The sequence below is a fragment of the Mchenga conophoros genome, linkage group LG7 (genome assembly GCF_057382185.1).
Source record: "Mchenga conophoros isolate Kocher_MC1m ecotype Shallow Benthic linkage group LG7, M_conophoros_male_GT1.1, whole genome shotgun sequence".
Lineage (NCBI taxonomy): Eukaryota > Metazoa > Chordata > Actinopteri > Cichliformes > Cichlidae > Mchenga > Mchenga conophoros.
In genome coordinates this window covers 62,765,528-62,778,100 of record NC_140532.1, presented here as the reverse complement: position 1 = coordinate 62,778,100, position 12,573 = coordinate 62,765,528, and the positions used below count along the sequence as shown (strand labels likewise).

General features: G+C 40.5%; 1 protein-coding gene across 5 annotated transcripts in view; it reads right to left on the bottom strand.

The window, feature by feature from the left end:
* Positions 1 to 12,573, bottom strand: part of kiaa1549la (KIAA1549-like a) — a 112,009-nt gene that overhangs the window by 59,519 nt on the left and 39,917 nt on the right. For 4 of the 5 annotated variants that reach the window (XM_085280697.1, XM_085280695.1, XM_085280694.1 and 1 more), the window contains exons 2-5: positions 9,533 to 10,252; positions 6,080 to 6,895; positions 5,343 to 5,458; positions 1,518 to 1,740 (exon numbers count right to left, since the gene is read on the bottom strand). In XM_085280697.1, coding sequence (XP_085136823.1) covers positions 1,518 to 1,740; positions 5,343 to 5,458; positions 6,080 to 6,895; positions 9,533 to 10,252 — 1,875 coding nt within the window. The remainder of the gene's footprint in view (positions 1 to 1,517; positions 1,741 to 5,342; positions 5,459 to 6,079; positions 6,896 to 9,532; positions 10,253 to 12,573) is intronic. The other variant, XM_085280696.1, reaches the window with a different exon arrangement.

The window sequence follows — 12,573 nt, the reverse complement described above, 5'->3', positions numbered from 1 at the left end:
CTTGTTTCCAAAGATTTTTGCACATTTTTGCAAATAATTTTATTAATTAGAAAGGAACAAAAAGATGTCGCATACATACCAAAAAATGTATGCACAGATAAAAATGCACAGAGATTTGTATAAAATGTACAGAGATATGTATCACTGTACACAAAGCTTAGGAAAAAACTGCAATAACATGATTGGTATTTTTTAGTTCCTACGGCAGGGGGATGGATTAAACCACTATTTTACATGGAAAAATGCCTTCTCTGCCCATTAACAACTACCATCTTCAGCCCGTGAAACAATATTACCTCAGCGAAATGAAGAGAATTTCAGAGGTGATCATTATTCTTATCCTCCCCGTTATTAATATGTTTCTTTTTCATGAATGCAAGTTTAAGAAAAGGATTAATTATAGACAGTAAATTGTCTTTCCTTCTTTTCTTGGGAGAAATAAATCTCTCTCTTATTAGCTTCTCTTCATTAGTTCCATAAAACCGGAGCTGAATTTAAAATGCTTCTTGATGATCGGGCCCCATCATTTCTTAAAGACCTCATAATATCACGTCATCCCAATAGAGCACTTTGCTCTCTTACTTGTGATTCTTGGGGTTTCCAGTGGAACCAGCTCCCAGTTTGGATTCGGGAGACAGACACTCCTTCTGCTTATAAAATGAGGCTACAAAGCTTATAGTTAGGCTGGATTCAGTGACCCTGTACAGTTCCTTAATTATCCTCGGGTTGCTGGGATACTTTCCACGATGCAGTGAGAGTTCTTCTTCACCACTTTTGCCATATGCTTGCTAATAAGAAATCATCTGACTGTGGAGGGTCTTAACTTTACAACATAAACTGTAACTTCTGTCGGTGCTGTGCTTTTTTGGAAATCGAATTTCCCAGAGGAACCCACCCGAGGGATTAATAAAGTTCTATCTAATCTAATCTAATCTAAAGTGGCTAAAGGTGCCTGCTGTTATGCAGTGCTGCTATATAAATACAACTGAACCAAAATTAATAATAGAATTAGTGATACCAATTCAAAACCTACAAAATTCTACAGATTTAAAAAGTACAATACTTATTTAAGGAAATCTAATCTGTGCATGTATATTTTAACTAACAATTCAATAATTGCATTCATTGTCCTACTTTTGCTCCCATGAGGTTTCGATGTGTGTCTGGGTGGGCATGCTGAAATGTGTTTTTTTAAGAGGCTTACCAGGCTGTCTGAATGAATGGAGCAATTTGCCTTTGCTCTGCAGTCGTGGAAGTTTGTATGGGATTTAGGGTATCAGAGAAGAGTAAAGGAGAGCAGACATGTAATCAAAATTTTCTAATTTTGACTCAGCTCTACTCTTCCTCTGTGTCCTCCTCCCTGCGTTCTCTCTCCCTCCCTTTCTCTATACATCTTTAACTTCTGCTATCCTCTCATACTCCACCTCCATCGCCAGATCCTAATCAAGCTGGTGCTGTGAGAGCCGCTTGAGTAAAACTGCTCCATCATATCTCATTTTTTTGTTTGCTTTCATCACCTGTTTTCAGCTGCAGGTGAATATTTGGAGCAGGCACCCAGGTTGCCACGGGAACCAGAACAGCCTTAACCAATGGCGTGTGCTGCCTGATGTCCGACAGCAGCTTGTCAAAACCGTAAACATTCAGGGCTCTGACAACCATGGCGGAAATGTAGACAGTTTTCCCGTTGGTCACGTAGTATCCCAGCGTCACGTTGTGGGGGCTGCAGTCATCGTGTTCCACCTGTGACAGAGATGCAGAGGAGAACAATACAGGTTGGAGTTTGTTTTTTAAAACTACATTTATATCTGTATTTCAAGGCAGACTGTCTTTAAAGCATTGTTTACCTAGTGGATTTGTGTGCTCATTTTAAAGCATACACACTGCAAAGAACTGCAGAAACCATATCAGAGCAGAAATCAACTCTACCAGGTGACACGAGCTTAGAAAACTACACTGTACACCAAGCATCTTTGTCTGATACATGTTGTTCTCAAGCGATGGGCTTCAAATATAAATGTATCAGACTATGAATACTTATAATCCTGGCATTTTTTTTTAAGTCAAATCTGACTCAAGGGAATTTTATAGCTTGAGCCCTCACCAGTCATGAATCTGATGAACCGTGTCCCGGAAAAACACACACAGACAACAATCGGCGGTGAGTCAAGGCTTGTATTTCTGGAACTATACACCGCCCACTTTCCTCTACCTTCAACCACACTGAGCTGCTGTAGCTTGTGTTACTATGGCGTCTTCCTCTTTCTTCATCCTTCTTTTTCCTCTCCTCTCTTCCCTGGCTTCCCCGGCTAGTCCATTTCTCAAAAATAACACATCCTTCTTAGTGAAACTGTATCTCATTAACCTTCTCTCCTACTCTTATCCCCTCTACTTTCCATGCAAACAGAAACGAAAGAAAGTTCACACAGTTTTTCAAACTATAGCTACCTGCCATCTTTGTTTAAGCCCTTTTCTGTTTTAAGTTCTCGTCAAAGCTTTAGCCCCAGTTTCTTCTTTAGTTTTTAATTATACTCAGCGACACATTCCTTTATTCCAGCACCCTACCTTTGGGTTTTGCATATCATTAGAAAACAAAAAAGAGCTTTTGAAGCTCTCATTTTAAGGGCTAAAATGAAGAAGAGTGGGAAAGTCAAAGTATTTCTTGCAGATATTATGTGCGGTTGCAGGAACAGACTGGTTGTCCTCATGTCCTCCGGTGTTACGGCTGGTTTCCTGGCTACAAGGAAAACAAGTGAAAGTCAACTCGATCCTGTGACGCAATCTTCTAACCATAAGCACTCTGTAACTGTCAGCTTGTTAGCTTGTATTCTTTGTTTTGCCCACCTATTTACTAAAGAAGCACACAAACTATTAATGACTCATTTATGGAGATTCCAGTACAGTAGCTGAAAAAGCAATTATGTTAAAAGACATGGTTCAATGACACAACATATTAAATGTAACCTGCAAGTTAATTTCATGCTGTTTGACAATCCCTGCCCACGCTGAAGCAATGTTTCGCCTGCGTATCACTGCTTTTAAAGATCTGTTTCCTTCCTCTTGTTGTTGCTATTGTCAAAGGACTGATCCTGACTGCCAAATAATAGCTTACGTTATCTGATGGATAGGATGAAAACTCAGGAGATTGAGGTTGTGTGTATGTGTTGCAGGAGGGTTAGATGAAAGTGGACTGCAGCTTTGAGATACTGAGTCACTCCAGCGTGAGCTCACAAACAACTGGATAAAAATAGAAAGAAAAAAAAAAAGATGAAGACAGACAGACAGCAAGATGAAGGGAGGCAGGTGGACAGACAGAGCCGGGCAGGCCCAACAGGCGTACAAACAGACAAGTGAGACAGACAGGTTGGCAGAAAATCAATCGACTTAAACCCAGGGAACAATCAGATTGGAGGGAGACGGAGAAAGGGAGCAATATGAGAAATGTAAACACTGAGAAATATGCAAAGGAAACAAAAGTCAGAACAGAGACATGATACAGAAAAAAAACAGCAGAATGGGAAAATTATGTGAATGAAAAAAACGTAATAGCTCATTCTTAATTTGTTTTACATTGTAGCGCATGTGAGAGAGAGAGACAGTACAAGGGTGCGTAATAACCTCTGAGTAAACTGCCTCGATATTCAGCAGGTCATAACAATTCAGACTCAACCACAGTCTGCATTAGTCACCTCTCTAGCACCCTTCATGTGAATCCTTATGAAGTGAATGAGGAGGAGCATGTGATGAAAAGTATTGTAAACTGATGACACACTCACATATAGAATATCTGAGCACACATGAAGAGCAAAAATCATGGCAAAACAGAAACACAACAAAAAGATTTGACTGCAGCATTGCGGCGTGGTCCTTTTAAATATAATTTATAGATCTACAAAATTTCTTCTGCAGTATTAAATGCACTAGAAGATTAATAATGTGTATGCAAAAAACTTGTATTAGCCTTAATAGCCATTTTATTTGCTTCTGACATATGTCTTTTAGCCACTTATCCATTGCTGCTGTGGTCTGATCTTTCTGATCTAATTAGCAATAATTAATTATTGTGAATTGCTCGAAATACAAATTATTAGTTGAGCATACTAGTGTTAGCTGCTAGCTTAGCACCCTCTGATCACTACTGGCTCCAAAAAAAGATGTTTGATGCTTCAAAATGTCCAGAAAACAACGCTAGATATGTCCATCTTTTATGTACAGTGTTTGGTAGTTATGGGCTGGTCAGCTGTGTTAGTATGAGGGGGCGGAGCTCTGAGCACAGGTTCGTCATAGAGAGACATGATGTCACTGGAGCTTCCGTAGTTGGCCACACCACGACGATTCCCACAGTGAAACCCTTTACTTTGCTATCAGAGAACCAGGGATTACAGGAAGTAACCCAACATCATTGTTTTTATGATTTTTATTATGTTTTTGATCTTTACCAGTAATAATTTAACAAATGCCTTGCCATTATTGACCTTTTCTTTTAGACCCTTATTACACAAACAGATGTCTGTGGTTACAGTAATGGCAAAAAGAAAAAAAAGCGCAGCCTCTTCGGTCACCTTGAATGAAGCTGAACTAAACTTCAAGGGAGTTTGAGCTTTTAGGAGGGGGCTGAAAGCACACAGTTGGTTCTTTTCAGAGTCCCTTTAGGAAACACCACGGCAGATCGTCCCCCTCCATCTCACCTTATCCTTCACTACATCCATTAATTTTGTCTGTGCTCTTTCTCTTCTCGTGTCTGGCAGGACACCCTTTCAACATCCTTTGCCCAGAATATCCACTTTCTCTCCTCTGCACACCTCCAAACGATCTCATCTCCAGTTTGAACTCCTGTCTTTTCGTTCATGCCACAGTCTCCGAAGCATACATCATAGCATGTATCACCAGCATCTTGTCAAGCTTCTCCTTCACTCTTCTGCTATCTTTATCACTGCTGACACTCATCTTCATCGACTCCGCCCTGCCTCCACTCTCTTCTTCACTTCATATATTCATTGTAACATCCATCTTCTTCTCATTCACACACATGTATTCTGTCTTGCTTCTAATGACTTTCACTCCTCTTCCTCTGCCACCTGATTCCTACTTTCACTGCAGATCATAATGTCATCTGCAAACATTATAGAGCTCTCTGTCCTCCTCTATCAACCTGTCCATTACCACTGCAGACAAGAGGGGGCTTGGAACAGATCCCTGATGTAATCCCACCCCACCTTGAACCAATTTCTCACTCCTTCCACATACCTCCCCACCGTGTTGCTACCCTCAGACATGTCATACATGAAAAACCAGTGAGCGGAGCTTATAGAAAAAGAAGAAGACTATGATGAAGAAACACTGACCTGTGCATAAACAGTGGAGTCATTCAGGGCTCTCTGCAAGGCATGACTCAGACCTTTGGAGAGGTGATGTTTCAGTATGAGGTCTAAGCGGTTCCTGCGCAGCTCAATAGATAACACTGTGAAGATGAAAAAATGTAATTACTTCTCAATCACCGTGCACTATGTCTTCATATGTGCACATTTACATAATTTTTATGCTTTAATAAATCTATCAGCACTGCTTCTGCTGTAAACTTAAAGTATACTTACTTATATATCATGAACAAGCTCAAGTACTATTAAAAGCTTTAAAAAAAACCACAGCATCGCTGCTATGTGCAATCAAATGCTCACTAATGTGTGATGTGTGGCTTTTTATATTTGTTAATGGGGAAAGGCTGTACTTACTTTTATCCAAGTTTTAATTCATTTGTGCACCTCTACTGACATGTTGGCCACATAATAGGCACTTTCTGCCTGACTCTCAAATGCGGCATTTTGTGTGCATTCATTATTACTTCATTATTTTTTCTGGAAGATAAGATGGTAAAGTCTGCCTGTACTTAACACTGAGTGTACTTTATGTAATTTAAAGGACATGCAGTACCTAGATTATTTTTATGAGAGCTCTCTGATGTCCTAGCCATTCATCTTACTAGCTTTACTTATTCTTCCTCATCTTTCACACAGTTTCTATAAATGTTAAGAAATCCATCATTATCTCATTATCGCTTACCGGTGATGTTTTGGTTTCTTACCTGTTCTAACCCAAAACTTTTCAGTAATGTTGCATGGCAGAGGACTTTCCTCTGCACTGGTACTAGATGGAGGAGGAGATGGAGTAGTCTGGATGAACACAGTGGTAGCAGGCGCCTTTGTTGTTGTTGTGGTAGAAGTAGTAGTAGTGGGAGCTGTAGTAGTCGTGGTAGCCATGGTGGTAGTAGTAGTGGGCTCAGGGGTGGTAGTGGTAGTAGTTGTGGTGGTGGTGCTGGTGCTGGTGGTAGTAGTCGGGGGAAGAGTAGTAGTAGAAGCAGTAGTCGGGGCAGGTGTGGTTGTTGTAGTGGTTGCAGGTTGAGTTGTTGTGGTAAGTCTGATGCTTGTTGTTTGCTGCGTAGTGGTTGCAGCACTGGTATTTGGCGATAACGTTGCATTGTTCCCAGTGGTTGCTGCCTGATTCATCATATCATCGGTGGTCACAGTAAGAGTGGTCGTTAAGGGTGTTGTTGTAGTTACTGTTGTCAGCTGAAGACTGTCATTGGTCACAGTGTCCTGGCTTGTGATGTGTGTAGCCGTGCTGGATTCTGGTGGTGTTTGTGCTCTTGCAGTTGTGGGGAATGGTAAAGTTGAGCTGGTAGTGGGAGACAGAGGCATCTTTATGGTGGTGGTGGTTGTTGTGGTGGTCGGACGCCGTGAGGCGTTTCTGGTGCGCACAGGTGCAGTGGTGTTCCACTGGTGGGTGGAGAAAGGGCTGGTGACATTGGCAGGAAGTGTGACATCATGGTCACCCACTGTGGACAGGAGTGATTCGGGAACTGTAGGGAGATCCCAGGCCGGCAGGCTGCTCACTGAGTCCTCTGTAGGGCAGAAAACATGAAAATCAGTCATAATAAAGGATTTCCAGAGACTCTGAATATAAAAACTACTCAGCCTTTTTTCGGATTTAAATGGAGCACAGCATTAGTTCAGCTAGTTCATCTCAAACAGGGTACACAATTCAAGCTGCAACAATTGCTACAGATCTGCAAGCCACTTTGTGACCCACCACTTCAGCACTTCCTTTCACAGTATTTCTAACTTAAATGAATGCTGTGTCTGACGTCAGTGATGCCTGCTTTGTTCTGTTTGGGGGTCTTGCTTTTTCCCACCCCCACTACAGTTTTCCCATGTGTGCACAGCAAAGGATGGAGAGGTCCATAAACAATGCCAGTGTGCTGCATACAGAAGTATCGCTCATCTGTTGATTATAGTGGTCCTGAATGAACCATACATCTTATATTAGGTCAAACATGAACTGCAGAAAGATAAGACACTTGAAAGTATTGGTGCTATTTTTGGTATTTTATATCATCTGCTGACCTACATACAGCGTATGCAATATATAACATAAGAGACTACAGGCTGATAGCAAACACTAATGCAGCTACACTTGTCTTTGACCTGAATCTGTAATATTTGACTCTTAAAAAGTGTAAACACAGTTTTAACCTACTCATACCACACCTATATGCATATATGCAAAGACCCCTGAGCAACCAAGTTTAGAGCAATGTCTCTTAAATCCTCATTAAAGCACTGCCATAGGGGTATTTAAATCTAAATAAAGTGATGCAAAGGAACCAGTTGCCTGATAACAGCAAACCAGCAAGACTCAGTTTTCACTTTTGTCATGAATGAAAAAGATGAGGTTTTTGTCCAATTGAAAGCACTTAGATGGACTGCATGATAGTTTCAATTTTGAATGGGAAATAGAAATCCAATTATAAAATGTGAACCAGAGAGGCATTTAAATGAAAGGGGTTTGTTTAATCCATCTACATACTGATGCGAGACGCATATTGATGAGTGTAGAGGAAGCTAAAGTAAACAAGAGCCAGGCGATCAATGAACCTTTTCAGACCAAGCTGCGGATTCATTCTTATCAACACCTGACGACTTCAAATATTGTGCTTGTTATGTGACACAAAACTCTGAGCAACAGGATATTAGCTTTCTGCTCACTCGTTGATCAGAAGCTAAAATATATGTGAAGGATTTACCTTGCTGATGTCAGCGCTATAGATAATGATGGCATGACAGGAAGCAGGGGAGATACGAAGGTGATGAAATGGGACAGGACATGAAGGATGCTGACAAAATAGTGAGGGCGATGATGGGATGATGAAGATGATGCGCCTAAGTGGCTGTGATGATAGCAATGCTGAAAATTACAATTTGATGAAAGTAGTTAAGAATGACGATTCATAAAAGATGACATCAAAGCCGATTTCGCTGTGTGAAAGTGTGCTGTAGGCTTAAAAAAAACAAAAGCTGAGCAAAATTAGCTGACTGTTTGCTATTCACTTATTATTGCCACAATAGGCCTTTGTGCAATGACGTAAGCAGAGTTAATGCATGCCATTATTCAATTAGGGGGAGCAATTAAATTCCACAGTCCCTGCAATCAGGTGATCACATTAAAGCAGTCTCTTTATGATTACTTTTCACGGGATGCCAAATACAATACTACATTGTTGTGCATGATCGTTCAGTGGCACATAATCCTCAGAGGAGTCTTGCTATTCAGAAAGGTGAGAAACTGCTGAGACAATTTGCAAGTCACACACACAGCTCCACACACGTTTAGCTCCAGTAGCTAAATGTTGGTGGGTGGGTAACAGTGTGATCCTATTTTATGCTAGTTTAAAGTTTGGCCGGAGTCAGAGGGTCAAACAGCTTTGTTATGCTAGTATAAATAGCATGCTTCCTGCCTCTCTAAGCAGACTGTATAGACTGCATGGGTTGTTTCATTTCATTCTTTTAACTACACTGAAGTGATACCAGAATCCTGAGGGTCATCCACCCAAACTAGCATTTTTCATTATGTAGCATGAACCACAGCAGATGAATTATACTTTGTATACAGGACACCGTTGCATTGCATGTAACCCATGAACCAGTGTTTGGAGCAAAAACAGGCCCAGATTTCTTGTTAACAGCAGTGGATCTTAGATGAAAGCTAAGCTAGCAGGCTAATTAGCTATAACTAATTAGCCGCTTAATGCTAATTCAAAAATCTTAGAACCGATTAGTTTAATGAAAAAAAAAACTAAATGTATTTTAGCTTATATCATGATGTGTATGCAAATCAATGCTTACTGAAAAAAACATTTTTTTTATATTTAAACTAAAGTTATTTTTTAACTGTATGTATTATATTTGTAGGAGAAATGACGAAAGCGAAGATGAAGACAGTACACTTCATCTCAGTTATGTTTCCTCAAAATTGCATTGCTCCCTGTTGTACTCGAAGTCTAACCACTACTTACCAAGATAATTAGTGAAAAATACTCATGCTGATGAACACACAATTTCATCAACTCCTTACACTGTTTCTCTTGTTTTTCCTTTTTAGGAAAAAACTATTTTTTAGTCAGCAGTGTCTAGTTATGGTTGCTAACACGTAATCATTGTAAAAATGTGAAACATATTCAAATGGCAGAAATATTACATACCAATGGTGGGGCTACTGTTGCTGTTGGAGTAGTTAGTGTTGACAACAAGCACAGATATATTCTGTGATCCTGCTGTGTGACTGTCTTGTAGTGTACTAGCTGGAGAGGAGGAGGATGTGGAGGAAGAAGGCAAAGAGGATGCTTTTGTCGTAGAGGAGGAGGTGGCTTTGGCCGATGATGAAGAGGAGCTTTTGGTCCAAGCAGCTTTAGACAGCAGCCCTAAAGGTTTTCCAACCACTGGAGCCTGCAGCTCTGCTGTCTCTGCCAGCATGGTTAGGACAGATGAGAAAGCTGCCTGCTCTCTTCTTTCCTCTCCATCTGTCTGTAGCCTCCGCTGCCCCAGCCAGGGAGCTGTGTCCCCAGGCATGCTCGGCAGGTCTTCCCCTTCTGTGTCTACGGGCCTCCATTCTGCTCCGACTTCAGCCCAAGCACCAGTTCCTGTCATAATCCCAGTCTCGGTAAAGACTTTGCCACCTGCTTCAGCACGCACTCCTGCTTCTGTTTCTGTCCAAACTGCTGTTCTGGCTTCAGCAAACACTTTTGCCTCAGGCCAAGCTTCAGACCCAGCATCAGGACCAGTGTGAGGCCCATCCATTGTATCCTTGTTGTTAGCCCCAGCTTTGTCTCCAATCCCAGGGGTGGCCGAGAGGTTGGAAGTCACTGCGGGGTCCAGAAGCAAGTCAGCCTGCCTCATTGACTCATGATGACCTCCCTCAGCTGCTGGAAACAGAGTGATGGAGAAGGAAATGGGGAAAGAAAAAGAAAGAATAGAGTTTAATTAGGAGTTCTGGACAACGGCACAATAGTGAGCAGTCTTTGACTCATCAGTCCCACAAGCTAGACAATTACTTTTATGGTAACACATTCCCGTCCATGCACAAACACACACTTGTGAGCACACACAGCTGGAATCCTCAGATCATTAGTCCTCATAATGCCATCACAACTTTCCAGATGCCAGGAGATTTTAACTGCTTTGCTCATCACTGGGGAAAAAATAAAAGTTCCTCCCTCACTCTCTGCAAAACACACACACACACACACACACACACACACACACACACCTTCTCTTTTTTACCCCTCTGTCTCTCACACATTTATCCAAAGGGATTAAAACTGCAACTGTGGAAAATAGTAATAATGTCTAAAGTAGGTCACTTATGTTTTTAGAGGATAAAGCATAGGGAATTAATTTAGATGTTCCAGAGTGCATTAGGACACACACACGCACACACACACGCAAATCCTAATCAGCTGTGATTTCACAGATACTAATCTGATCTGTTAGGTTAGCTGTGCTACGCGTGGCGTTATTATTCCTAGAACATACACAAGCGCTCAGCTCACAAGTCAAATGATGAGAATGATCTGTTTTCCAGGCAACGTTTGGTGTGGCTTATTTTTAAGTAATCACAGTTTTGTGGCGTCATTTTTCATTTGGTAAACATCAGATGATACGTGGAAATGGAGCAACAAAGATAACATTCAGTCAAAGCATTTAGCTCCGGCCTTTATCTCCATTCTGTAAACTGTCTTCATCTTCTCAACAAAGCCTGAAGGTTTGGCAGAGAAAGGTGATCATCCTGCCTAATACATTCAGGCTCAAAGGCACCTTGCCTTAGTGGAAACGAACAAGGAAGAAATACAAGACTGACCGTCTGATTGGCTTGCTGGACGTCTCAGTGGGTGGTACGGTTTACTGCATTTGCTCATTTGTTGTGAAGTCAAAAGGTTTGGTTTTGGCCTCAATCCAGGTAGATGCTGCATGTTTTTGGAGGGTTTTTTTCTTTTTTTTCTTTTTTTTGGTTTCCAGCCAAAAGATTATAAGAGAAGTAAATCTGGATAGATTTTTTTTCAGCACACACTCATTTTAGCCTGTGTGTTAAGTGTGCATGTGTGACGCACACTTCCCATGCTCCCCATGTCTCTAAGGAGGATTGGTTAATTAAAAGACAGTGATTCTGAGCAAGAGAAGCTTTATAGAACTAGCTCTGAGCTTAGCTGCTGTATATCCTCTGGACACCTGCTAGAAAGCCTTTCAACCACTGCACTATTAACTACCACCAATCTGTTCCTCATTAAAGGATGTCATACTATAAATATCATTTAAAGTGGAAGTTAAGCTACTGCAATTTATATTGCAGCTGCTTTATGTTATAGCAAGCTAAGCTCCAATAGCAATCTTTGCTTTTAATTAAGTTTAGTTTCTAATGTCCTTTCTTGTTTCAGTTTATTTATTTATTTATTTTTAATATTTCATTTTAGCTTAGTCTTTTGTGGTAGCTTTATTGTTTTCAGTAAATGGGAGAATTTGAAAAATCCGTACAGGTATTACAATAAAAAAGGAAATTATTAAAAGCAGTGGTGTCTCAGTCTTGTAGACCTCCAAAGTCTGAATGAACATGTCCATCAAAAACTCATCAGGCAAGTTTTGATACAATTTCGATACAAACTAACAATTCAATTCAGTTTTATTTATTCAGCACCAAATCACGACAACAGTCGTCTCAAGGGGCTTTATATTATACAGTAGATCCTACAATAATAGATACAGAGAAAAATCCAACAATCATATGACCCCCTATGAGCAAGCACTTTGGCGATAGTGGGAAGGAAAAACTCCCTTTTAACAGGAAGAAACCTCCAGCAGAACCAGGCTCAGGGAGGGGCGTGGCCATCTGCTGCGACCGGTTGGGCTGAGAGAAGGAAGACAGGATAAAAGACACGCTGATACTTAAACAACGGATATTTCTGCTCTGATTTTTATTCTATTTTAATCTGTTTTATAGGTTTAAAAAATCGTTTGAGTTCCTTTAAATTTGTATTTTAACTAAAATGTTTTTTTTGTTTGTTTTTTTTACATCTAGCTTTAGCTATTAGTTTCGTTTTAGTTAACTATAATAACCTTGAGAGGAATGTGATTAGTAAATCTACCCTAAAAGTTGACATTTGGCACATAGTTCTTGATAATGTTTAAAAGTAAAAGTGGTACAGAGCATATTAATTTACTGTAATTTGTACAAACACAAGTACACAATACT